The 27,347-nt window shown below is 49.3% G+C and overlaps 1 protein-coding gene across 18 annotated transcripts in view; it reads right to left on the reverse strand.

Moving 5' to 3' along the window:
- Positions 1-27,347, reverse strand: part of MYH10 (myosin heavy chain 10) — a 123,863-nt gene that overhangs the window by 37,034 nt on the left and 59,482 nt on the right. For 10 of the 18 annotated variants that reach the window (XM_026005481.2, XM_026005483.2, XM_026005482.2 and 7 more), the window contains 14 exons: positions 26,395-26,458; positions 25,101-25,199; positions 22,906-23,049; positions 22,575-22,670; positions 21,784-21,902; positions 20,979-21,131; positions 17,671-17,844; positions 14,576-14,749; positions 14,230-14,344; positions 10,088-10,150; positions 3,151-3,344; positions 2,936-3,057; positions 1,164-1,233; positions 917-1,077 (listed from right to left, as the gene is read on the reverse strand). In XM_026005481.2, the coding sequence (XP_025861266.1) occupies positions 917-1,077; positions 1,164-1,233; positions 2,936-3,057; positions 3,151-3,344; positions 10,088-10,150; positions 14,230-14,344; positions 14,576-14,749; positions 17,671-17,844; positions 20,979-21,131; positions 21,784-21,902; positions 22,575-22,670; positions 22,906-23,049; positions 25,101-25,199; positions 26,395-26,458 (1,748 nt within the window). The remainder of the gene's footprint in view (positions 1-916; positions 1,078-1,163; positions 1,234-2,935; positions 3,058-3,150; positions 3,345-10,087; positions 10,151-14,229; positions 14,345-14,575; positions 14,750-17,670; positions 17,845-20,978; positions 21,132-21,783; positions 21,903-22,574; positions 22,671-22,905; positions 23,050-25,100; positions 25,200-26,394; positions 26,459-27,347) is intronic. The other 8 variants (XM_026005487.2, XM_026005485.2, XM_026005484.2 and 5 more) reach the window with 1 other exon arrangement.

The following is a 27,347-nucleotide window of genomic DNA, read 5'->3' on the forward strand; positions in this document are numbered from 1 at the left end:
ACAGTTAACATGCTGCAAGCAACAACAGGTAAACCCAAGGCTTCCACTCCTCCTCACCCATGGTGTCCTGCTGTGAACCACTGAAGACACCATCATTTTCCTTGACCTTCTATGCCTCCTCCTTAGCTCGGGACCCTGTTATGTGTGGGCAGAGACTCACAAACACCGCCTCCTCCTCATTTGGCAACAGTGTCAGGGGCAGACACCCTGAGCCCAACGCTGTGGTCCCAAGCCTCCAGCGGGGTGCTATTGGTGCTGCTGGCCTCAGGGGCCTGGACGGCAGGCTGTGCCCTCCTCCCTCCCAAGCCCCGGCCTCCTGTAGGAGGAGATAAAGGAAACACCATCACTGCCTCTGGTTCTGCGCCCGCCCTGAGGCCTTGTGATTGGATCTTGAGTCCAGTAACCACTCTGGGTCTCCATCATCTGCCCATGCGGCCCACCTGATTCCTCTCTGGCCCCATTCCAGTCTGCTGTGGCAGCTGGGAGACCTTGAAACTCCAGCAAGCCCGCAGGGTCCCCCACTGCCCCATCATGCCCTTGACATGCTGGGCTGCCGCACCTGCTCAGAGGATGCTGATGCTTTCCAGAACTACAACTGTGCTCCCCTCCCAGACAGCTGCTCTGCCCCTGCCCCCTTCCCCAGGGTCAGCACTCTTTCATCCTGCAGGTTTCACAGCCTCAGAGAAACCTTCGCTGAGAACCCACGCTGAAGTGAGCCCCTGAACCCTTGATTTTGTGCCTCGACTCATCTCTTCCCTCATGGCCGCATGTCCTCCGGTGGAATATCCATCTGCACACCTGGACACCCATCCTGCTGTGGGACGGGGATCTTGCATCCCTCACTTTTGCATCTCCAGCACAACGCCCAGCCCAAGCACATGCTTAGCGAACATCTAATTTGTGAGTCCCCACTTACTTTCTGGCCAGGTAGCCTCTGCAGACAGCCTGGAAGAAGATAATGATGTCGGTGATCTTTAGATCCCTCTCTTCCTCTAAGTGTGCCAGCACGCCAGCTCGGAAAAATATCTTGCTCTGTCCGATTCTGTACAAGTTTGGGTCCAGTTCTAAAGCCCGGATCTAAAAGATAAAGAGTCCATTTACTGCTGGCTATGGGGCAGATGCTATCGGTAGCCCGCAGGGCAGTGGAGTCAGAGAAAGCTTACCATTCGTTCACAGGCCTGTTTGCCGTCCATGAAACCCTTAGGGATAGCATTTGGAGTTAGGATCTCGTATCTGTAAGAAAAACAGCCCCAAAATCTTCGGTAAAAATTTGTGGAAACATCTCCCTGCTGTGAGTTACATTTCTTTAAGACGCAAGAATGGGATAGGTAACCATGTCACAGGAAGAATAAAAACACGACAGGGTGATGATCTGAGATTTTCTGCAGATCTAGCTTTTCTTTCCCAAAACAGGAGGCAAACTGAACAGGACATGAATTCTCCAAAGACAAACACTAGGTCTGAGAAGTTGTGGCGGAGAAGAGTAAGGCATGGTGTTTGAAAAAAATCTTTTGTTTTTTATTTTCCCCCAAATGTTCACAGGCCTAAACTGCAAGGAGAAACTGCTCTCTGTGCGGTGATTTGCAGGCGTTTATTATGTAGTAGAGCAATGCCTGGAGGCCTCTACCTAGAACATTGGGAAGAACCAGGGTGATGCTCACGACGGCACTGGCCTGGGCATGCGTGTACTCGCCAGGCTGCACACCTAAGATCTGGGCACGTTGGGTGGGTCGTACCTCCATAAAACACATTTTAGCAAAGAGACAGTGGCTGCGTGAAAGGATGAATCCTGGCTGCGTCAGTCAGTACCAACTATGGTGCTTTTTCTCCTACCAACAAAAAGCAAAATTCTACCATTGGGGGCACACAGCAGGGCCATGGTAAGGCCTCCCCCAAACCCGTAAGGACTGGAATAATCTCTCAGCTGGATTCCATCTGGACTGGTAGCAGAATGTGCCCGTCTCTGACCTGCAGACTTGCTTATGTCACAGGACAGCCAATGCATCATAACTGAAGATCTCATTTCCAAGTGAAATATGAAAAAAGCAAATAACAGAAATACCCAATGATACACAAATTACACGATATGTTAGAAAAAATCAGTTTCTCATGTTTTTATTCATTTGTATCGCATCCACTTCGTTGATCTTTCTTTCTTAATCCTTTTCTAATCTATCCCGGTCCCTCTCCTATGTTAGTAAAAGGACTGTGAGTGGACCTGTGCACACACACACGGTGGGAAACGTACACGTACGTTCACACATAAACACATCTACATGGATATACTCATTGAAAGGTGGAGAAAAATAACTCCAATGTTTGCAGGAGTCACTTCTGAATGATTTTTACCTCTCACATATTTTCAAATGTTTCTAAAGGAACAAACATTACTCATATTTTTAAAAATTGGTCAGAAAATAATCATGTGTGAATCCTGGGCAGACCCATGTGCACATGAGTGCAGGGCCGGCTCCCAGCCTCAAGGATCTAGCTCACGCTGCCGGGAGCTAGACTTTCAGGCACCTGTAGTGGCCACTGGCAAGTTAGCGCTCTATAAAGACAGTGCTCGATATTCTTGGCTAGTAACGAGGTAATGATTATCCCTTCCCTATATGAAAAGGCAACTCAGGGGCACCTGGGTGGCTCAGTGGTTGAGCATCTACCTTCAGTTTGGGTCGTGAGCCTGGGGTCTTGGGATTGAGTCCTGCATCGGGCTCCCCGCAGGGAGCCTTCTTCTCCCTCTGCCTGTGTCTCTGCCTCCCTCTCTGTGTCTCTCATGAATAAGTGAATAAAATCTTTATTTAAAAAAAAAAAAAAGAAAGGCAACTCAAACATCCCGGAAACAAGGAAACATTTTTCCTCATCAGCTCACTGTTTTGATACCTGTCAAGATAAGCTATGAAACATTTGGGAAAAAGGTCAAAATTAGCAATACCTCTGTCTGAATTCCTGGAAAACTATCCGGTTGGGGAACCCCTGGCGACAGATCCTGATTCCTTCCAGAACGCCGTTACAGCGAAGCTGATCAAGCACTAGGTGCGGATCCAGTTTTCCAGCCTAATCAAGCAAATGACAGTTTTATGCTTTCATCTTTGTTACCTGACCCGGGTCCATTTCCAATACCAGCATTATGTTCCATGTGACACGTACTCGCTTCTCGTGATTTGGAATGATGCAGCGGACGAAGTTAGGGTTGGTGTTCCGGAGAGTTGCCATCAGTTTGGTGAGGGATTCTTTGTAGAGCTGCCCGACAGTCCGAAACATGCCCTTCTTGGTTTTATACGCAGAGCCAAAGGCTGTCTCCGTCATGCCTGTGACCTGATCCAGACCCACGATACGGTCCACTGGTGAAAAGAAAAAAGAAAAGGAAAATAAGCCAACTGGAATTGTTCCGCAGGGAAAGGAAAGACACAGTGATAGTGCAGCAGCACAAGCTTTGTGGGACAGATGATAGGATATGCCGTGTGTCGGTAGGCAGTCAGCATATTCAGACACCGCACAAGCCGTGGAACCAACAGCCACACACTCCCATGGCAGGATAGTCAGTGCCCGGACAGCTCCACACCACATAGCAGGTGCCTTCCGCTGCGCTACTTTGGGAATGCACTGCATTTGGTAACATCTTGCCTGTTACGCGCACCACCCTGTGGTAAATGCGGGATCACCGCGGGCATTATTGATACACAAAAGGGACCCTGTGACAAGTCTCGAAAGAGGAAGCAGCTTGTGAAAAGACATGACCCCACGAAGCAAATCCCTTAAGGATATGCTCGGGGCGGAGGGATCAGAGTCTTCTCATCTCCGTCATCAGATTGTCAGTTAAAATCATTAAGTTTCAGGAACACACAGAGGAAGACCGGGTGAGGGGTGAGCAAGTGCCAGCTCTGTCCTCTAGGCAGGAGTAATGCTAAGGGATGAGTGCGTGGAGCGGGAGGAAGCCCCCCAAGAGTCAGGGTCTCAGCTCCGTGTGGTGGTGGTGGAACCACTCAGAGGCCTCGCTCTGGTGGCAGCAGTAGACATGACCAGTGACCAGGCGGACCTAATCCTTCCGAGCACAGGGACTTCGAGCGCAGCTGCCAGCGGAGCATCCTGCATGTGACGTGCTCTGATTCACAACAGCCGTGAGATAAATGAAACTCGGTACTGGGATGTTTTAAAAGCACTCAAAATGTCCACTGAACTATCCCCACTGACGCCCGGTGGGCCCTAGCGGCCACCTCCATCTCTGTGGTCTGCCCCTCATCAGGCAGTGGTGGGGACCTGGCACTGGGTGAAGCACAGAGAGGCTCCCACGGGACAGGACCCCAGGACACCAGTGGCGAGGTCACGGTTCCCAGCATGCAGGCCGTCAGTGTGGGCCAGGTGTAAGCTGGGGAAGGAGGGGACTCATCTGTCTCTAGGCCCGGGCATGCACCCTGTCCTATGACATCTGCGAAGCAGCACCACTGGACTCGAAGGTTGGGGTGGAGGCTATCCTGGCTCGTGTCCTGCCCCAGTCCGCCCACTGCCCACCTCAGAGACTGCCGTCTGCCATCCTTTTCTGTGCCTCCGACAACCCACTTCATGTGTTCTAGCAGAAAACAGCGCCCAGCCCAGCGCCCAGCCCTGCATGCACCACCAGACCAGGGATGGCCCTTGACCCTGAGTCCACCCACTTCCTGGTCTCCTCAAGGGCAGTTCACAAACTTGGCACCCCGCATGCCTCCCGCTTGCTTCCCAGTCCATGGCAGCTGACTGGCTTCCAGGCCGCCCTCCTGCCCCTGCCCGAGGCTGCACAGGCTGCCCAGCATTGACCTGACCTCCATGCACCTGCGTGTTGCCGTCCTGACAGCACCCTAAGAACTCCCTCTACCCCTGGGGCTTCCATGTGAACACCACCTGCCCCGGACCCCCACCTACTGCTACGGTGACTCTTCTTGTCCTTTTCCTGAGCATTGTGGTGCTCACTGGAGGTCCAAACTCCGCTCACCCCTGAAACCCTCAAGACAACCTATGAGTAGGGGCATTTACTACCTCACCTGCTTTTCTTGTCCTGGGAGCTCTCGTCATCTGACTCCAGCACGAGCCACCAAACACCGGAGTCTCCTATCTCCCTGCAGTCACAAAGGTGTCTCTGCCTCCTAAAAATTCTTGTTAAGTGCCCAGCACAACGTCTGGGGTCTGGCCTGTCACAGGACTGATGCGCATGCTAGTGAATAAACGAAGCAAACGCGGAGTACGTTGACAATGACCGATAATGGGAAGAGCACGGAAAGAAAACAAGATGCCATGAAAGAGACGCGTGGTTGGGGGATCTCTCTGGAGAAAGTCTGTTTATCACCCACAGGGTGAGAAGGAGCCAGCAGGGAGCAGACCACTCCAGGCGGCAGCTCAAAGGACCAGGGGTAGAAAGGACAGCAGCCCGTGGAAGGAAGCAGGACAGCAGGGATACACAGGGTGCCCATGCCGGCTGCTGCACAAGGGATGGGTGGGGAGGGGTCTCTGGGGAGGTGATGGCTGTGCCAGGCTGGGCTCTGAGCAAGAGGAGGGCAGGCGAACTGGTGATCGCAGAGGAGGGAGAAGGAGAAGGAAGATCCAAGACATCTTTCGGTGGAAGGACGGACTTGTGCTAACGATCAAGCTGATGTGGAAAATATGGCAGACAGATGTGTCAAGAGTAAGTCCTGGGACTTTGGCCAGAGCAGAGGAGTGGCTGGTGGTGCCACTGCCAGACCGGGGAGACAGGCTGCAAATCCTGGAAGTCTGGGGTGGTGGGCAGCTGCCAGGAGGAGAAGAAGGCTCTAGGAAGGTGGATGTGGGAGCTGTCAGCTGTGGGTAGTCGTCATGGGGCCAGATGGGCCACCTTAGGGTGACTGGCAAGGGATGGGGGACCTGAGACCAAGTTGGGGAGAGTGGAAGAGCCAGCCGGGAGGATGAGGAGAGCCAGGAGGTCAAAACCCTGGGGTGGAGAGCATATTCTCTGCCTCCCACACAGAAGGGACCCACAGGTACAGAGGCCGGAGACCAGGAGGCCCCTCCACTGCCCTTGGATCGGCTGCTCACCAAAACCGGTCCAAGCCAAACCTCAAAAGGTCTTTCCACCCATTGCTCTGCTCCACAGCTCTTGTCTGGGCTCTCACTCTCCCCTGGACTCCTCCCCTGCAGTAACCTCCCACCTGCTCTTGCCTCGGGCTCCACTCTGCCCCTGGGTCCTCTCCCGGAGCCACCTGTGGTGCTCTACATAGCACCTATTCTCTCCACGTAGGCCTCTGGTCCCAGGGTCATGATTAGCAGGGATTTATGAAAGACCCAACTGAACTGGTTCCTAATCCCTATACTTCAAATGCTTCCGTTTCTCCAGCAGCTTGTAGGGTACAGTCCACATCACTGAGCCCCGTAGTACAGCCGGCGATGCAGAGCCTAGCGCTGAGCCAGAAACGCCTGCCCCTCACCAGCTGTGGCATCTGGAGTCAACTCACCTGGCTGCTCCCCGTCTCAGCCACTTCTTCTGCAGATGGAGCCATAGTGACTGACCTCAGTGTGAGGGCCTGGGGAACATTCCAGGGCTCAATGGAGGGACCTCTGGCCACCCTCCCTGCTACCTGAAGCTCCAACTATAAACCAGGTGCATTTTCGCAAAGACATAAGGCACTGTGCAAAGCGCGTAGCATGTTCTCGATACTCATTCCAAAAAATTACAACAATTCTACTCTAGCCTATGGTAAAACGCTACCAACAGTTAAGCACGGGTTTGGAAACAAATATAATTGTAAGTGCTTGAATTCCCAGAAACAATCTTAACATCAAGTAGCATATCTCCATGTAGCCCCAACATGTAATAATAATACATTTGTTCTGGTTTTACTGCTGGGTGGTGGAACTGATCTGTTAGTGGTTCTGGCGTATTTGGAAATCCTGAGAATTCATGTAAGTCTACAGGTTGCCTGGGAGCCTGTGATTCTGTGTCTTCCTGCTCCCAGGCCCTGGTGCTCACCTGCACTTCAGTTTTTCTCCTTTCCATTCCTCACCTGTCCTTTCCCACCCCCGGTGTGGCCCTGGCGCATGAGAGGAAAGGGGACTTGCATCAACCAACCCTCAAGGACACGGACAGTTACTGATTTTGTTTCTCAGAATTAGAGCAGCAGCAAAACATTGAAGCCAAAGGCAGGCTCTTAGCCCCTCATGTGTGACACTCATGATAGCCCTGGGAGCAAAGTGTCACTGTCCCCACGTGACCTCAGGGACACAAGTTACAAAACCAGAAACCTATTTCTCTCCCAGCTCCTGTTAAGACTCAAGAGTAAAGAAAAACCAGGACAAGGATATTTTGTGCGGCAAAGAAACCTCCATCCACAATCTAATGCCACACACAACTGTGTCAGATCCGACCCGCAGAGTCTAAACTGGCACAACAGAGATCGTGACCGAAGGACACAACTTATAAGGAGATTAAAATGATTGCCATCTCATCAGTCATGCTCCTCAATTCTAAGTGGAACCTCTTTAATGACTTCCTGGGCCAAGAAAGAAAGACTGGTTCAGCATTTTTTGAAGCCAGCACATCATCTCGGTTGGAAGCATGGCTAAGGGAGAAGCTTCCTCCCAGAACTGTGACAAGAAGGAAGGGAAGAATTCAGTGGATATCAGAGATGAAGGGAGACCCTGTGAGCCCGTGACAGACAGGAAGCCCTCCCACAGCACTGGCTAGCCTCTCCTGGGTGAGTCCAAGTGAACTGGGATCCCAAGTTCAAGGGCTGCTTCTATGGAAGACTGGAAAGGACTAGGGTTGCGTGGAGGTGGGCTGGTACTCTAGCAACAGTTAGAACTTGCTCTGTGTTCTTCTCAAGCTTTCTCTGGTGGAGCCCAGCCTTCCAGAGCTGTTGGAGGCCTCCTGGCACTCGCAGCAGTTCAGAAGGACACAGCAGGAGTGGAACTGGGGTCACGGCCAAGGACGCACAGCCACCCTGTGGCACAGACACACTACCTAGAATTCTGAGGTTACAAACCCTCTTCACAGGCTCATTGTTGGGTTAACTCAGAAGGTCTGGACTTTCAAATCAGGTTTGGAAGAAACAGCCCCTTGGTTTACAGCAGAAACTCTCTGACCTCCCTATTCTGCCTGTGGGGATGCTGCTCCTTCCTCTTGTCCACTTGTCTGCTGATGCTGCTGGAAACCTGTCTTTACTCTAGCCTCTCACCTTTCTCAGGGCCTCCATGTGCACCATGCTACTTCCCTGACCCTACAGGAGTGCCCAGAAGCCCATGGTCTGCCGTGCTTCATGTTCTCACAATCAGAAGGACACGCACTGCGTTACCAGCACATCAGAGATGACTAGACCACAACTTCGATGCCCAGAAACTCCTTCACCCTTGGTCTTCCAAGAACTCATTGACTAAAGCCCCACATTTCCATTTAATGCCGACTACCTCTCCCCGGGGCTGGAATCCATAAACACTTGTTGGGGAGGAAGGCATTTTGTGGTAGAAAGACTACATGCAACCTCAAGGACCAGATTTTCGCCATGGTGGATGGAAGGCTCCTCCCAAGGAGGAGGAGAGATGGAGGCCTGATGCTTGGTTCAGCCATGTAACTGCACCAAAGGCCTCCAAGATATCAGAAGCTCAAGAGTCACAGAGGGTTAATTTAAAGAGAGCACTCTGGGAGCACCTGAGTGGCTCAGTGGCTGAACGTCTGAGCACCTGGGTAGCTCAGGGTGTGATCCTGGGGTCCTGGGATCGAGTCCCACATCAGGCTCCCTGCTGGAAGCCTGCTTCTCCCTCTGCCTGTGTTTCTGCCTTGCTGTGTCTCTTATGAATAAATAAATAAACTCTTAAAAAAAAATAAAGAGGGCACTGTATTTTGGGACAAAGTCCAGAAGATCAAGCACTAACCTTCTAACAAGAGCACATGTCTCTGGCAGCCTGTTAGCTTAAAACTACCTCCTACTTCTCTGTCCCTCCCCAATGTCCTCAACTCAGGCAGGATGCCCCAAGGCCAAGGAGGGCTGCATCAGAAGTTCTGGGTCTGGATTCTTTGGTGGAATGTGCTTTCCAAAGCCTGGAACCACCTCTGGCATGAGCCACCCCGCACCCCGGCCCTCAGCACTCCTAATGCGCGTCTCCCCCAGGACGGAAACTAGAGCTCATGGTGGTGACTTGGATTAAGATGGGCACGCTCCTTTAATCTTATGGGTAACAAACTTTTGAGATGGATTTAGGTCTCAGCATTATTGTGTTCCAAAAAAATCATAAAGGAAATTTTGTAAGATGAATCTGACTTTGAGCGTCACTTCCTGACAGTTTTGGTACATGATTACAAGGCTGGCTAGTACATTCTTTTTTAGGTGGAGCTTTTTTTGGGGGGGGGGGGGCTCTAGCTGTGCATAGGCGGTATTTAAACACAGGGCTAAGGCTTCAGACCACAAGGCTCATTCGTGTGAGCTCATTTTTGGGTTCAGGACACAGATTTGACCATTGCTGCACTGCCTTAGTCTCAACTTGCATTATCGAGCCTTGTGGATAGTTTCTCCATCTCAAATTCCAAAGAAAAGCCAAGTAGCTAAATATCCACATAAAGTTCCAAATATAAGGTATAATGATGAGACCAACATGTGACAGAAATGTGGAATTCTCTATTCTCCGAAATGTTCATGACTTTAAAAAAAAAGAAATCCATCCCTCTCTCTGGAGTTCCTTGGCGTGGGAAATGCAGAGGTGACCCAGAGACAAAGAAGACATTAATTATTAGCACATCCATTCCCAGCATTCCCTCCGAGGACTGTGTATCAAAACGGCACTGTTGGAAAAGGTAATGACATACCTTTTAATATGCAGTGCTGTAGGCGCTATGCATAAAATAAGAAGCAATGTGTATGCGGTAGCAATCGAATTGTTTATGCACTCAAACAGTTGCCTTGAAGTATAAGAAAAGTGAGCATGAAATGAAAGGTTCATGCAGGTCTATGAGCAAAACAAAAACAGAAACCCAGGAACCAACCCCACCCCCAGTTACCCTGCCCTCCCGGCCACCCTGCCAGCCCCCCCGCGAGCTCTTCCTGTGGGCTTAGAACCCTTCTGTGTGGAAGACCTACAGACTTTATACATTCACCTGGTGGCTCATGAAGACCAGAAACACTGTCATAGAAAGAAGCTCTCTGAATATTCTGAATCTCTAAAGCAGAGAAACAGCAAAAACAGGAGGACAGAAGAGCAAATACACAAACACTTCAGTTAGTGTGAGAGACATTTGAGATTACAAGTCAACTTTGAAATTGGGCTATGACAGTAGCTAGAGTCCGGGGCAGAGCCCATGCAACATTACTGCCCAGAGAATTTGCACATTTGGACAAAGTTCTTTATAAAATACACTTAAACTGAATCAAAAGAGCACATCCCCCCCTGCAAGTATGAGCATCATATCATTATCAATGTTACGTGATTAGCCCCCTGAAAACGCAGGGGGAGATTTAAGAGTAATGAGGTCCTATTTGTCTTTCATAAAATTATCTTGCAACTAGAACATCAGGACGAGACTGCGTAAGTTTGAGCACTCTGGTAAGTGGGTACAGTAATGGCTTGTACTGTTAAAAATTCACACTGCTGTCTACTTTGACTTCCAATACAGATATTGGAAATACAATTTACTTCAAATAGGAATTAGTAACAGATAGATAGGTAACTACTATTAAGGGAACAAAATTCAAGTTCTGTTGCAGCAAAACGTTAAAACAACTTTAAGTCATAAGGTGACACTTGTTGATCATACTGTTACCCGTGAATATACGCGAGGAGGCACATTTACACGAAAATGCAATTGTTAAGCTTTTTTTTTTTTCTGTATATAAAGCCCCAAGAAGTGGCAAGGGGTCCTGTGCAGTTGGTAGAGAAATCCCAAAACACCTTTTAGCAAAAAGCAGGGCATTATGAATCCTAGGGCAGGGCTGCCACCAAAAATCTCATTGCTTCTGGTTTGAAGCCTTGAGAGAACTCCGTAAAACCCTAAAAGTCCATTTAACACAAATGTTTTATACCCTGGGGACTGTGACTTCAAAGGCAGGTTATATTCATACATCCTACTTTTTTCCAGGTTATATTCTTTCCTACTTTCATGGTCAATTTGTCATTTTCTGCTTTTGTGTTTATGTGGCCATAAAAAGAGAAAAATAAGGACATGTTTTTCTAGGGTTATTTTCTTTTCCCACTGAGCTCCCCTTATGCCAAGAGATCACTACACCCAGGGTGACTTCCAGCCTAGAACCCTCACCAAACACTGCACCTGCCACTGACTCTCTGAATGAAACACGCAGTCCTCAAAACCGTCCGCCTGCCCTAGGCCCTGGAGATTGGTCCCGTGCTCTGCGGCACTGAGCGACCTCTGGGATCCTGGCACTCAGTTAAGTAATGACCAGCTAAGCTGATGGGAGGCAGGACTTCCACTCACAATAGCCATTGCAGGGCAGCAGCCATGAGGGTGATTCCGGGGTAGATGCCAGCACGGCCACATGAGGCTGGGGGCACACATGACTCCTCTCAGCCTATTGTGACGGCAGTGGCCACACTCACTCCCAAGCGGCTAACTTCACAAAGTCCAGGTCCACAACAGGGCCGAGCAAACACTACCATCTGGGGGTCCTGAGCCGAGGATGAGGTACGGATGGACAGGGCTTGCACCAGGCCCAGGGGAGCCCGCAAGGCTGCTCAGTAGACCTTAGCTTCTCCACGGGCACAGACAGCACTGGAAAGCAGGTTCGACCCTCCGGCCATGGTCCTTCCTGAGAGACACATCACCTGGGCTCTGAGGTGGGCACTGACCCTGCTGCCCATGCCTGCCACCGGCTCCTCCCAAAGCACAGGGGTAGAGGAGGAGGGGAGAAAGAAGCCCGCGAAGGGAGCTGGGAGCCAAGATAGAGGCTCCCTATCCTAACTGCGACCTCTGTGTGTGTCCCCAGTGTCCCGCTGGACTGTAGGCTCTGTGGACAGGGGCAGGGCCCTCATGGACCCCACATTACGACCGTGGTGAGCACAGGGCAAGGTGGCCTCGTCCAGATGGGCCAGGAGTTTCCCACCATTATGGTTTTTGGTTAAGAAATTCAAAAATGTGGGCCGCTGGGGTGGCTCAGTGCTTGAGCATCTGACTTCAGCTTAGGGCGTGACCCCGGGATCCTGGGATCGAGTCCCATACCGGGGCCCCCCCCGCAGAGAGCCTGCTTCTCCCTCTGCCTGTGTCTCTGTCTCTCTGTGTCTCTCATGAATAAGTAAAATCTTTAAAAAATATACTGAAAGAAAAAAAGAAAACTAAAAAGGTCAAAAGCAGTTCACAGTATCAGAACCGGTGTGTTAGCTGAGGATTGGTTGCTCCTGTAACATGGTCATTATTTCTCCAATACTGGATCCTCCTTACATTCAGAATTAAGATAAAGGCAGGTTTTGAGGCTCTGGGAGTAAAAAATGCCGGCCTCCTCTGTCCCCAGCTCCATGGGCATTTCTTCCACAGCCACTGCCTCCTCAGCCACCTCGCACTCAGCTCCCCAGTCAGACCCATGCTCCTCCTTCCACTCCTCCCGGGGTGCCGCCCTCGTGCACACCTGCTAGAGCGAAGCCCACCTGAGAGCAGCAGGCAGGGCTCCCTGTGGCCTGGTGGCCACCCTCACCCCCAGGTTTCCTGCTGGCACCCTCCTGCCTGGCCCCCCCGCAGGATGCCCCGAGCTGGGCTTCTCGCTTCCATGCTGCAGTAACTCATCCAGCGTGACCCTTCTTGATCGTGCGAGCCCGCTCACCCCCAGGCCACGCGTGCTCAAAAGGCAGTGCTGGGAAACCACGTGGCGCCCAAGATGTGCCCAGTAAGTGTCAGCCTTCATCACTCAGCAAAGCGTGATCCTTCGAGGACAAGGAACTCTGCGCCTCCAGCTCCACAACAAGACGCCTTGGCACCCAGGCCAGAGGGTCACCCTTCCTCTACTGTACACTGCCAAAAGCTCATTCCTGGCACTCATGAAGCCTTTGTCACAGCAGCCGCTGGTGCCCGACTATCTGTGGGCATCTCCTGTCTCCCCTTCCTATGCTCAGAGACCTCACCAGGGTGTGGGCAGGAGGGGAGGGCCCGGGGCCTCGCAGAGTCACAGCCGAGTAAACGGGTGCCACTGCCCCCTCGTCTCCCTGGGACACCAGACCCCTTGCACCCGGAGCACTGGGACAGCCACACTCAGACTGGGTTTGTCTGCTCTGGTTCCAGTGTCTCGCGTCCCTGGGCTACCACTCCCTGCACCAGATACCACTCCCTGCACTAGACTCCTGCCACTTCCCTCGGCTGCCCAGGAACACTAGGCATTCAGCTGGATGCTCTCACCTGAAACACAGACTCCCTAGCCTGCCCCCCAGTCCTGAGCATGCAAAGGCCCCGGCGCGTCCCCTCCTGCAGGCCCGTGTCCCTCCCCTCCGGCCTGGCTCTCTCCCGCCTCGGCGCTCACTGTGCTCTGCTCCTCTGCCTCAAGAACCTTAACCCTTCTGCTCCCTGGGTTTCTTTCTACCTCTGTGAAGAAGGCCCAATCACCAGGTCTGTGGATGTGACAGAAAGAGCAGAAGCGAGCCAGTTCCCTGAGGCAGCCTGGCTGTGGTCGAGGCAGGGGTGGATCCGGGGTGACGGGCTGCGGGGTGCAGCTAGGACGGACACCACAGTGAGCACACAGCTCTGGAAGGCACGGCCTCCCACTGTGCACACAGCCTCACAGGTGCTTGGCTTCTGTGGGGCCAGCCTGACCTCCTAGGCTGTGACGAATCAGCCCAAATCTATACCTGAGGCTCATGTAAGTGAGAGAACTACGGACACAGACGGGATGGGGCGGGGGAATACGAACTGATCTCTATGCAGGGTTCTTGAATTTATTCACCAGCCACTTTGTGAGCCAATGGAGGGCTGCCACTGGAGCAGGATGCTCTCCGCTGACCTGCATGAGACACCGACAGCACATGCGGGGCTCCTCTGGCCTCATGTCCCTATACCCCTGGATCACAGGCGAACCGGGCCCTAGAATGTTCCACAGTTCCCACAGCATCTGATCAAGAAGGCAGATGTCCCCTTACCCATGTGTTCTAAGAGTGGGTAACTTTGCTATAGCGGCAGCCCTGCTCTAGGGAGAGAGAGTTTTAAAGTAAAATCTACGTGCACATACCTACGCAGCAGAACCACCAGATAGCATCTTAATTGGGAAAGCTTCCGGCCAAGCCGAATTACAAACGTAAGCGCGTTCTTACCATCCTTCCAAAGCTCTGCCACGAATCTGTCAGACGACTGGTGCAGGAGGGTGGCCACATTGTCGTTCAGGGGGTCCATGTTCTTCATCAGCCACTCATCGGCCTTGTAGTCCACCTGGCCGCAGGCCACGCGGGGCAGATGCAGGGACACACAGACACAAGGAACATTTTCAGCCTCAACCAAGAACATTCACAGAACCACCGGACGAGTGGCCCGTGTTGAGGGCCATGCATTCATAACATGCACGACATTTAGGGTTAGCGACCATTTATCAGGACATCTGTCATCAGCATCATCGGACGCACCAACGTTTCCAGCCACAGGTAACAGTCACCTGGCCCTTACCTTGCCCGCATAATGGATGATGCAGAAGTCAGCTCTGTCTTTCAGTTGCCGGGGTTTCTGGAACTTGGAGTGAGAGCCTTGCTCTTGAACTAGTTTTTCAACAAAGGTTTTGTCTGTGGCCTTCGGGAACCAGCACTCTTCATCCAAAAGGGCCAGCACACCGGGGGGGTTAGCCTGATAACAAGAGGCAGCGAGAGTGGACAAGTGTGGCGCCACCAGGATGCTCTTGGCCATTGCGCTTGGCAGCTTAACTTCTAAAATGATTAAGAGTTTTAGGAAGATCTAGGAAACTGAGCCGCCAGGACAGCATGTCACAGAGATACCAGATCGATGACTCAGGCAGAGGATTGAGCTGCTGAGGAAGGGGGGAGTCACTTACTCTGGAAAACTTACAGATCTCCAAATTTTAAGTCAACGAGTTCCCCCAAAAGCAGCAAATAAAAGATTCCGGTAAGGAGCCAGGAGTGGAGAGACAGAGCAAAATATTGACATCTGATGACTGGCCAGATTAATTACCCTAAAACCTCCACCAGAACAAAGCGTGGCTGCCAGAAGGAGGCAGCAGGTGCAAGATAAAGGGAAGTTTTTAAAAATTAAAATCAAAACAAAAGCACACCTCACCTAGATGGAACACTTCCAGCATCTTAACTCTTAATTGATTTAATTTCCTGTTTAAGGGATGATGAAATAAAATGTGTCACTTCATGCTTGGTGCAAGAGTGAAACGAGCGTATCGTAGGGGATATAAAAGGTGGGGTAATAATAGGTTATCAATTGTTTTACGTTTTTATTTCAACCAATACTTGGGAGGCTATTTTATCTCACTCAACTAGTTCACTGAAGAGAGGCCCAGAAAGAATGACAGAGAGTGGATCTGTGTAGCCGGGGGCAGGAGAGGGCCCGACGTCTCTGCCTAGGACGATGAATATGTGCCATTAGGCAGTAGGGTGACACATATGGAAAACACTGAGCTGCTCCTGTGAAGAGTGGATTTTAGGGCACGTGACTTATGGCTCAATAAAGAAAAAGCATAGAGTTTGTGCCCAGACGTCCCCCTTGGAGGCAAGTAGACAGTGCGTGAAAGCAGCATGAATGCTTTGATTGGGAAGGCCTAGGTCAATGCTTCTGGGTCATCCCTCACTATCACCCCCTCAATACGGGGGTGAGTGATACGAGGCTGAGTGAGGCAATTCTGGGGCATGCCTACGAAATCAGCTGTTTGCTTCAACTCCTGTGGCCTTTGTGGCCATTGGGAATGAGCCGGCTTCAAAGCAGAGGATAACGCACAGGGGAGTCAATGTGACCGTGTGGTCAGAGGAAGGCAGTGACTGACTTCACAGAGGCCAGCAGGGAGGAGCCGGGGTCCTGCAATGAGCCCTGGATGGCTAACTGGTCCTGAAAGAACTGCTAGGACTCAGAGCAGCTCGAAGAGCAATAATCCAAGGCAGGCAGGATTCAGGTGATCTCAGAGAGGTAGGTAAGTCAATATGCCTCATTCACCAGACTCTGAAGATCCGTAAAGGGATGCCTGGGGGCTCAGCAGTTGAGTGTCTGCCTTTGGCTCAGGTCGTGATCCTGAGGTCCTGGGATTGAGTCTCGCATTGGGCTCCCCGCAGGGAGCCTGCTTCTCCCTCTGCCTGTATCTCTGCCTCTCTCTGTGTCTCTCATGAATAAATTAAATCTTAAGAAAAAAAAATCTGTATTAACATTAATAAGGACACATTCATCTTTCTACCATCATTTTTACGTTTTAATCCCTCTCAATGAAAATATTCCTAAATTCTGAAATAGGATCCCAAATGTAATTTAATCTTTCCTAAACGGCTCAGTGACAGCACGATTATGAATGTCCACGGTTAGGTCTTTTTATTTTTGCTACTCCATCCTTCAATGTCAAGTCCTTTGTTACCGCTTCTCCTTTAATTGGGGATTTCTACAGAGCTGGAAATCTGGGAGACTTTCCATCTGAGGCCGGAGGCAGCATCAGGTGTTCTATAAGCGGCTTGCTGAGCTTCCTGACTGCCAGGGAAAACAGCCAAGTCATTATTTGTTTGAGATCATGAGTGAATGAGTTCTACGTGGTCCTGTATTTCTTTTTTAAAAGAGTTTATTCACTTAAGAGAGAGAGAGAGAGAGAGAGAGAGGGAGAGAGGGAGAGGGAGACGGAGAAGCAGGCTCCCCACTAAGCAGGAAGCCCAATGTGGGGCTTGATTCCAGGACCCTAGGGTCATGACCTGAGGCAAAGGCAGACGCTTAATCAACTGAGCCACCCAGGCGTCTCAGTCCTGTGTATTTCTGTGTTAACACTAAGCCAAAAGGGAAAGAATGCCTGATGCTTGCTAAACTTGCTGTAAAAAATACATCTGCCCTGGGAGCCTGGGGGGCTCAGTCGGTAAAGCATCTGCCTTTGGCTCAGGTCATGATCTCGGGGTCCTGGGACCAAGGCCCATATTGGGCTCCCTGCTTCAAGAGGGGCTTGCTTCTCCCTCTCCCTTTGCCCCTCTCCCTGCTTGTGTGCTCTCTCTCAAATAAATAGTATTAAAAGAAAAAAAAATCTGCCCAAAAAAACCCCTGAAACTTCAAATTAGAAAAAAGAACCCTGCCAAAATAAGGCCTTTATACTCCCCCGGGGTAAGCTTTAGTTATGTGAACAAGTCTGGATGCCCTGTCTTGCCCTAGGCCAATGGCAGCGGCCTCTGTGGCCCTGGCAGGTGTAGGGAGATGGGCTGAGCGGGGAGGGGGCAGGACGCACTGTGGACGGTGGTTTGTGAGCCACAGGCTCACACGTAGGAGGGCTGAGGATGAGCCTCCCTGGCTGCTTGCTTACTTTTTAAATACGTATTTTATCAAAGTAGCACCTTCCTACAGCATTGATGTCAGAAAATTGTCTTAAGGCTACTTGCCTGGGGTGGGGGGTAGGGGGATTGCTGTCTAGGTTTGTGGGTAGAGTAAGCAACTCTTAACCTCACGCTTGTGAGTTCGAGCCCCATGCTGGGCGTGGAGCCCACTTTTTTTTTTTAAGAGGTTAATTAGCGGGGGTTAGTGCCAGAACTGCCTGGAAGCCCTGCCTGCGCCAGAGTGGAACGCGCCCTTACGGGTCTCTCGATGAGGTCAATGCAGGGCTGCAGGTCGAGGCCAAAGTCAATGAAGCTCCACTCGATGCCCTCGCGCTGGTACTCCTCCTGCTCCAGGATGAACATGGTGTGGTTGAAGAGCTGCTGCAGCTTCTCGTTGGTGTAGTTGATGCACAGTTGCTCGAACGAGTTGAGCTGCAGGTGGGGATTCCAAATGTGGGGAGAGAGGGAGGAAGAACACGAACATGAGCCACCTACATGGACGCTCTCAGCCAGGGGCCCACCATGTCACCGGCTCCATGTGATGAGGGTGACTGAGCCCAGGGGCCTCAGCCCGTCCCTGTGTCTTTCTCCCCCGCCCATGGCCCGGGCCCGGCGACTTCACCAAAACGCTCAACTTGCTGCGCTAAGTACATGATCGACACAGAAGACAACTCCAATCCTACTGCTACAAGGTTCACGGAAAGAAGTGAAAGAAGCAGCAAGAAAGGCAGAGGGAAAAGGAAGAAAACCAAAGGCTCAGGAAGGCCAGAGGCCGCGTGGCACATGCGTCCCTAAGCTGGGAGGAGGGAGATTGTGGACGTGCTCCTGTCCCATCTTCTCTTCAGCCGTGGACTCTGGGGCAGCTTCAGAGAAGTCCTGTTAGTTCACAGGGACACTGATGAGATTCTGGCCGGGCCCGACAAGACCCCTCAGGACGTGTGAGGCTCCAGGCTGCCTCTCAACGCCTTCCTGTCCCTTAGCAGCGGCCACGCTGTGCGATGACCGAGGGTGACCACGCTCATGGCCTGAGCCCTGAGTGGTGTCTGTACAGCAGTATCGAATCAAACTGCACACCTGGACCTGATACAGCCTTGTCTGCTCGTGACAATTCAGCAGAAACAGTGCTAGCGTGTGGCCCTCAGGAAGTGAACTTGAACACTTTTCCCGTGTTATAGACACGGCTGTTTCCTTCTCTGCAAAGTCTGCCCATTTCTCCACTAGGCTGCTGATGGGGTGGAGGGATGGGGGGGGTGGGAGGGTGAGGGGCCGAGGAGTGGAGAGATGGAGGGATGGAGGGGTGGAGGGCCTAAGGAATGGAGGGATGGGGGATAGAAGAGTGGAGGGGGGATTGGGGAAGAGGTGAAGGGATGGAGGGATTGGGGGCTCTAACTTTTACAAGTGATCACTTTATATGTTAGAGGCCCTCAACCCCTTGTCTGGCCTCCACGCTGTGCTCGAGCAGCACATGCCTGTAAATAACCTCTTTCCATAGAAAGAGGGCTATTCCCTTCAGGGAAGGTGCAAATCAACTCCAAGAATAGATTCACAGCCAGAAGAAGCCACTACGGCCTCCGCCCCGCCAGAGCTGTGACATTGTTTCAGGAGGCCACGCTCGGAGGGCAGCGCTGTTGGCTGTGCTCCGCACCATGTCTCCGGGAAGCATGAGGACCGCCGGTGGTGCTTAGTCACATCTCAGTACATGGATGTTGTCCTGCCTTAGGATCAGGAGACCTTACTGCTCCCTTCAGCCTGGGCGGCTGTGTGCAACGACATTTCATAACAAATTAGATTTCTGCTTTTCCATATTTAAGCTGCCAGCTATGGTTTTATATCATTGGTTCCTACAATGGTCACGCAGAGTGTGCAATTACAAATGGATGAAGAGCAGTGATGCCACGTCTCGTGTCCCGTCATCTGCTTGTGCTCCCTGTGGTCAGCCGCTGACACCTGCTTCTCAGGACCCTTCCAGAGATGTCTGGGAACGTAGGTGTGTGTGTTACCAACTTTTCTTTAAAACTTAATGTGCCTTGAGGTCTTTCCATGTGAGTAAATAAAGGCACCTCCTTCTTTATAACGGGTCCCCAGCATTCCGCTGTATGGAAATGCTGTAACTGCTTTAGCCAATTTCCTCATGGTGGACATTTAGGCTTTTCCCGTTCTTTCCCCAGAACAAATAACGTTGGCTAAACAATTCTGCATCTTTAGCTTCTTATATTTTTCTCCTGTCTGTATATTCATAGGTCAAAACCATACTTCTAGTTCTACAGCTTTATAATGTTTCACATCATTTCATATCCTTTTCATTTTCCAGAATTTTACTATTATTTTTCATTAATTGTTTTCAAGTTGGTTTTAGAAGAAGGTGGCTTTGTCCTCTCCGGCCCCTTAAAATTCCCACCGATGGGCTTTGAACACGTATGTTCGACTTAGAGATAATCTGGGGAAGATTTACACCTTTACGATGCAGAATTTCCCATAGGAGAACAAGGCACATTTGCTCTGTTGTTTCTTGGTAGCACCCGGAGATTGCCTTCAACTACATCATGCCCATTTCTTCTTCACCTGATTCTTTGGAATCTTATGTTTACATTGTAGTTAGAATCGGGGATCTTTTCTTTTGTTGTATCTGATTATGTAGAGGAAGGCGACAGATTTTTTTTTTTTTAAATGTGACACGTAGCTAGCCGCCTTCCACAATTTCTCAAGGTTTTTTTTTTTTTTTTTTTTTTTTAAATGAATCGGTACATGTCAACGCAATCTTGCACAGTGGCACTCAGTGGATAAAAGTGCTTGGATTGGTAACAGTTCTGATCTTTTTGGGCAAAACTGAGTATTTTAAAGGAGTTCATTTTAAAGCAAGGCCATTCCTCTCACAGAAGCGGCCAACGTGGTACACCGATCCCAAGGCGAGTTTAATGTAGTATTTGTCCCCAATCATACAGTCAGTCCATCAAAGAGACACATTTTTAGGAGCCCAAAAGTGCATTGCCTTTCTTGCAAAACCACAGTGGATGTGTGTCTACACACCTGGAATGGATGCAGGGTGTGTGGACACATCGGTCAGAGCGACAGCGAAATACACAGCAATCCACTGTCAGATGCTTCGGCTGGATCTTCAGGACACGGAGCATGATCTTTCACGATCTTTCTGAGGTCCTCCATCTGTCCACTACTGCCCTCACCCTCCATCAGCTGAGTCTCTGCCACGCTGGCTTTCTAGCAGTTTCTAGCATTTGACAAATGCTCTCCTGTCCAAGATCTCTGGGCTTACTCTCATTATGCTGGGAAACCCTACTGAGGCTGGGGGGGGGGGTCTCCTCCACGATGCTCACCTATTAGCGCTGCAGAGAACCCCCCCTCCATGATTCTGCTTCTATAGCTGCCCCCCCAGGTCTTCCTCACAGCACCCCTAGAAAGGTGGGGACCACACCTGCTTCTCTGCCATTATGGCCCTTGCTTGGTGCTGCACCTGGCACACAGGGGACCTGCATTAATATTTATTGGAAGAATAAAAAATAGGAGGGGGAGGGAAGGAAAGAGAGTGACATGGTGACAGAGTGACATACCTCAAATATTTCGAATCCAGCGATATCCAGGATTCCAATAAAAGATGCGCCCTGACGCTTGGTCCTGTCCAGAGCTTTGTTGATACGGTGAACGAGCCAACGGAAGAGCCGCTCATAGGTAGCTTTTGCCAATGCTTCTACCGCAAAATCTGCCTAGAATTAGACAGTATCAACTATTTGTTCTGGAAACGATCTCAGCAAAGCCTTACAGGGTGTCATCTGGAGCTTAACTGTTCTATAGCACTCCCGAAACCTAAAAGAGCCCTTGCTACTTAATCGTGTCTTGATTTTATATGGCAACGGAGGGCATTAGTTCAATGGAGAACTGTACACTAGAACTGTACGCTAGAGATAACTGTACACTAGAGATTTAGGGGAAAGGTGAAGATGCCCAGGAGAAATAAGCCTGTCCCTATGCCCTCAGGGCTCTGTGCGGCCTATCTAGTCTGAAAGGAGTCTGCCATGAGATGGGTGCGCCTGACTCCTACATCTTTGGTGCTGGGGCCACCCACACAGGGACCAGGGGACACTGTGCCCCACCAAGGAACGGGCATCTACCGCTTTGTCCTCCTAGATGATCTATTGACCTGGGGAAAATCTAGGGTGACATTTCACATTTACTTTTTAAACAGTCACCTTTAAAATATGTCTGAGAAAGAGAACACTGTATAAGAATAAAATACACGGTACCAAGAAACACCTGCTACGGAGAGCTTTCATTAATGTCTGTTACTCGCCAAAGCGGAGGGTCTTAGGACGCCGGTTTGTCATTCAAACAAATGGGTAACGACAATGCTAAACTCACTTGTTCTTTGGTCTGGGCTTTCTGCACATAGTCTCGGCCGACCTTGATCCGGGGGGTGAGGATGGCCCGAGTGAACTCCATCACGTTCATCCCAAGAAGATGGCAGAGTTTCTGTGCAACTAGAGCGTGAAAAGTCTCCTAAATACTAGACTTCTACCTACGATCTGGTCACAACATCCTCCCTAAGAAGCCTTATCAAGAAATAAACTGAGTAAGTCTTAAAGGAGGACAAGGTTTAGGCCTTCATCCTTTCAAATGAACAGTACCCATTCTTAGATCATAGGAGGCAGGCCGCAGATACTAATTCTGGGTTGTTTAATGTAAGTCACGGAGTCTTAGAACCCACCGATGGTACACAGGAGAGTTAAGTCCACATTTAACATTTCAAAGCTGGAAGGTTTCATATTAAAATCTGGATTTCCTTGAAAAATAACATCTGGAAACACAGGCCTCTATTCCCGGCAAGGGAACAACTGGCCAGATTCTACACCTGCAGCCCCCATTCCGATGAGCCGCGTGTTCTCCACAGCTCGTGGTCTACTGGCCCCAGTTCCCAATGCACCCCCAGTGCTGGGGCCGGGTCTCCACTGCCAGTCTGGCTTGCCCCTCACTCACGGAACTGGTCGGCCTCCATGTGGGCTTGCAGGCCCCCACTCTGCTCCCGACAGCTTGCAGGAAAGCCTCAGGAACACGTTTACACTCACATCACAACATGCGCTTGTGACACCACCACCACCACAACACAACAACAAATGTCCAAACACAAACAAAATCCCTACTGGTCCGCTTACCTGTGTTCTCTGGCATGGATGCTTGATCAGTATTTCGCTCCTTTTTGAAAGAAATATTTCCGAACTGTAGCACTGATGACACTACTTTAAGCATTGCTTTATAAGGACATAAAAAGAAAAAAAACAAAATTATTGCATCAGAATGTAGTAAAGATATCTCCTCATTTATTTTGTGCTCAAAAGCAGCTACATGGAACTTTTCAGTATCTCAGGTCCCAGGAACTCATACAGGTGGTTCTTGTTATTTCCTTGGTTGTTTCCTGGCTTTTGTTCTCCACCCCCGTGAGTCCTATTTAAGTGGGCAGCAGAGACTCAGGGAAACCCCACATACACAGAATCTCCTCGTGAGAGAAGCCCATGATGTGCATCGCTTCCATGGTCTCCTGAAAGTTGTCCTTGTCTTGCTGTCCCGGGATGGGAATATAGCCGTTGGAGAGGAATCTGTAGTTATTAAATCCTTCGAGGAGCAAATCCGCTAGAAGAAAACAGAAATAAGTTACAGTTTAATGCCCCTGCAGACCAAACACACCCACCTGGGCTGATCCTCACTACCACGCACAGTTTCCTGCCATATCTGTTCTTTCTTTGCAGATTCATTTTATTTTTTTAAGATTTTATTTGAGAGAAAGCAGGAGAGAGAAAGAGCGAGCACAAGCAGGGCAAGGGGCAGAGGGAGAAGGAGAAGCAGACACCCTGCTTAGCAGGGAGCCCGATGCAGGACTCCATCCCAGGACCCTGAGATCATGACCTGAGCTGAAGGCAGATGCTTCACCAACTGAGGCCCCCAGGTGTCCTTCAGCGAAGCAGTTGATAGCGACATGGACCTGAAGACCCTCATGTCGAAGGTACAGACTTCCAGCCCAGCCAATGCTCTGAAACCCTTTCTCTTGAGCCAGTTTGTCCGGTAGTGAATTTGCCTTTGCGGGTGATGCACAACCCCTATTTATGACAGGCTATTCTAACGGCCACCCCCATTGACCACTGATGCTTTAGGGTCCATGAGTTAGAACTTAAGAGAGCAGTGGGATGTTTCTCAGGAGGGATGAGCACAGACAGGGCTCTCTCCCCTCACATGGGATGTTACCATGTGCTCTCCTGCAGAGAATTTCTGCGAGCACACCTCTCTTAATTCTTACACCTGCTCTGGGTACTGACTGCTTTCTTTTCCTACCTCCTTCTTTTAACACTTTGATCCCCCCCTTTTTTTTTAATTCACATTACTAGCACAGAGTTACTGCCAGTCTGAAAGCCTGCGGGTGTCCTCCTCTCCAGCATTACACATGGTCATCGGCTTGAATGCTTAGTTTCTAACAGCAGTGACTCTTACTTTTTCTTGCATGTCTTGGTCTCATTTCTGGGCTCAACGCCTGCACAGGTATCTGTGGTTATTAGCAAGAGCCTGGACCCTATATGACAAAAGCAGTACGAAGCCTGTGTCTGTTGGTATCTCTGGAGAACATATGTAATGTCGCAGAGAAGGAATCAGGAAGTTGTACATCCTCCCCTCACCCTCAAATATCTCTGATCCAGCAAATTTCTGCTTGGGAACCTTGCCCCACCCAGTCCCTAAGCTTCCAGTCCTTAGGATTTGTGACAAAATAAAAGTCCATGATAAGCTCCTTCTTGTACTAGTGGAAGCATAGCATATATTTTCTGTTATAAGCCTGGGAACAAAAATATTTAACTTAATTTTATAATTTTTTTTCTGACTTTTTATCCTTGTAAATGTTGAAACAGAACTTGTATAAAACTCCATCATTTGTCCTCTAATTTAAAACTTATTTCTTTACTTATTATTTATTTGAGAGAGAGCACAAGCAAGTGGAGCGACAGGCAGAGGGAGGAGGAGAAGCAGACTCCTCATTGAACAGGGGGCCCAATGCAGAGCTTGATCCCAGGACCCCAGAATCATGACCTGAGCTGAAGGCAGACATTTAACCAATTGAGCCACCCAGGCACCCCTGAAACTTTTTTAAAGAAAAGAAATATACATACTGAAAATAATGTAACACGAGCCATGTAACTGCCATTTAAAATAAAGTATTTATCCCATGGAATGGAGGTTAAATTTCATTTCCATTTGGTGTGTATACAAATGACAGTCAACCCTGGAACCCCATGGGTCTGAGCGGCATGGGTCCACCTGCGCACGAGTGTTTTCTGATAGAATACGGTTCTGTAAATGTGTGCTTTCTTCCTTATGGTTTTCTTAGCATTTCTTCCTCTATTTCCTTTATTGTAAGAATACAGCATATAATACACAGAACATACAAAATACGCATTAAAGGACTGGTGATCGGTAAGCCTTCTAGTCCATCATAGGCTCTCATAGTTAACTTCTGGAGAAGTCACAAGTTATTTGCAGATTTGTGACGGTGCAGGGAGTGGTGCCTCTAGCACCACCACCATTTGTTCTGAGGGTCAACTGTACTGTTTCCCCAAAATGTTCTCTTTCAATAAAATTATTACTAAAAAAAAAAAAAAAACTCAAATAAGTATAAAATAGTAAGAAACTTTAGAACTTACACTTTAGGTGTTCTCCTGCTCCAGATAACAACTGGTAAAAGATATGAAAAGTACGCTCATCTTTTGCTTGACGAACAGCACGAGATTTTTCCAGAAGGTCTGAGTGAGGATGGTTAAGGATGGAATAGAAAAGGTGGCCTCCCCTCTGAGTCTATACAAATGTAAGGCATAAAACATTTTCTTTCTGGGATATATATTAACCCTCCTGTGATTAACCACTCTGAATGATGAAAAATGGTAAGTGAAAAAGGAAAATTCAGGCACTCATGTCCCTAGCTAATCTGCGAGAATGGTGGATGGGAGGGGGATAGAAGATCAGGGTGCTTCCCTCGCCCCACTCCACCCCACCCATACTCCTAATCCGAGTTATTTTCAAAGAACACAGCGCTAAACCAGGAACTCTAAGAAGCTGTAAAAAGGAAGCTGAGCTGTTGGAGGCAGAGTCAGGAATCAAAGCTCGGTTCAACCCCACAACCCATGTGCTTGGCCCATGCCCCCCAAGGACCCCTCACAGAAACCCTCATGCAAGTGGCGCCGGCCCCTCTACATCCACGGTCTTGCTCGGACTTCCCAAATACTCTTGAGAGCACCCCGACCTGGTGAACCACTGGCCTCCTCTGGCTGCTTCTCCAGAGTCAGCTGTGGCACCCCTCACCTGGAAACGTTTTATTTCTATCACTGAATCTCTGGCACTTGCCAGAAGTAGCTGAGAACTGTCACCTGTCTCCTTCCTAACTGTCACACTATCATTCAGAATCATTTCTGTTATTTCTCTAATCAAGTTAATTCTACGTAGACTGAGCATTTCTGACGGCCACTTGAGGCATGTGACATTTCCTAGGACTATTTTATGTGTTGGACATTTGTTTTTCCTCTGGTCTTATTCTGTGTAACACTAACCAAAACTAGTAGAACTCTGTACTTTTACAAGGCTTGTCTTGGGGGTATGTGCCCATCCCAATACTACCAGAAGCAGATGGTAATAAAGGGCTAACCCGACACCCAACAGGAAACTGAAGGGTGGTTCAATAGGATGGGCTTCACCTGGAGGTCCTCTCCACTGCCCCCGCCCTGTGAACAGGGTAGGACCTGGTGTTAAAAACAAACCCCACCAACAAAACAATGCTGAGGGATTAACATTCCTCAGCTGGAAGTATCTGACCAGGTTACCATCTCTCCGGGCTTCAGGCTGATCATCTGGGTGGTGATGGCAGTGATGCCAGAGGGTCACCTCAAGGCTAGACAAAGATGAAATCCCTCTTTAGTTTGGATTATGTTATTATGAAAAGGATACACGTTTCAATGTTGGCCCCAACAATATAGCCAGTTACATCAAAGTTGATTCGAATAAACTTGCCCTGAAAACAAATCACAGCAAGAAAATTAAAAATAAGTAAGGACACAGATGATACGAACACTGTAATAAGATGATAAATCAAAGTGCCCTGCCAAGTATCCGTTAGTTATAAAAAAATGGGTCTTAAATATTGTCTCCAATAGAAAGAGAAGGAAAAACCTCAGTAAATTCCCCCAAAGCAGCAACAGGACAGGCGACCTTCCTGAGCTGTAACATAATAAAAACGAGATCCTAATCATTTACAACTTTTAAGAAGCTCTTCCACATAATCTGAGATAAGAGGTTTAACAGCATTAAAGGAACACTGTATCCCACCTTATAATGACAGGCTTGAAAAACAGAATAATGTAATTCCCTAGGAAAACAGAAATCCATTCAAGAAAAAAAAAAAGAGAACTTGAATAGATTGTAATCATAAAAAATGAAATATAATTACTTATTCAAAAATGGTGGGTTGGTCTGATCAAACAGTTTTGCCAGTTCCTAAGGAATATTTAATGGCCTTACTACACATAACTGTTTTAAGGAAATAGAAATAGTGGCGATTTCATAATTCATTTCATAAAGTTATCATTATACTAAATATCAAAGCTGGTAAAGTGATCATTAAAATGAGAAAGCAAAAATAAAATAAAAGCAAGTATCTCACAAATTAAATCCTTTGCCTGACAATGGCAATGAACGGTTTATTCCAGGACTTAGTCCTTCAAAGCTCACTTGTCACACAAATGGTCAAGGGAGTGGAGGGCTTTCTATGGGGAAATGGACAAGCTGATTCCAAGATTTACAGGGAAATGGAAAGGACCTAAAAAAGTCACAACAATGTTGAGGAAGAGCAGAACCTCAAGGACTCACACTACTAGATTTCAAAAAGGTGTAAGTTTATTAGG

The sequence above is a fragment of the Vulpes vulpes genome, chromosome 12, assembly GCF_048418805.1.
Source record: "Vulpes vulpes isolate BD-2025 chromosome 12, VulVul3, whole genome shotgun sequence".
Lineage (NCBI taxonomy): Eukaryota > Metazoa > Chordata > Mammalia > Carnivora > Canidae > Vulpes > Vulpes vulpes.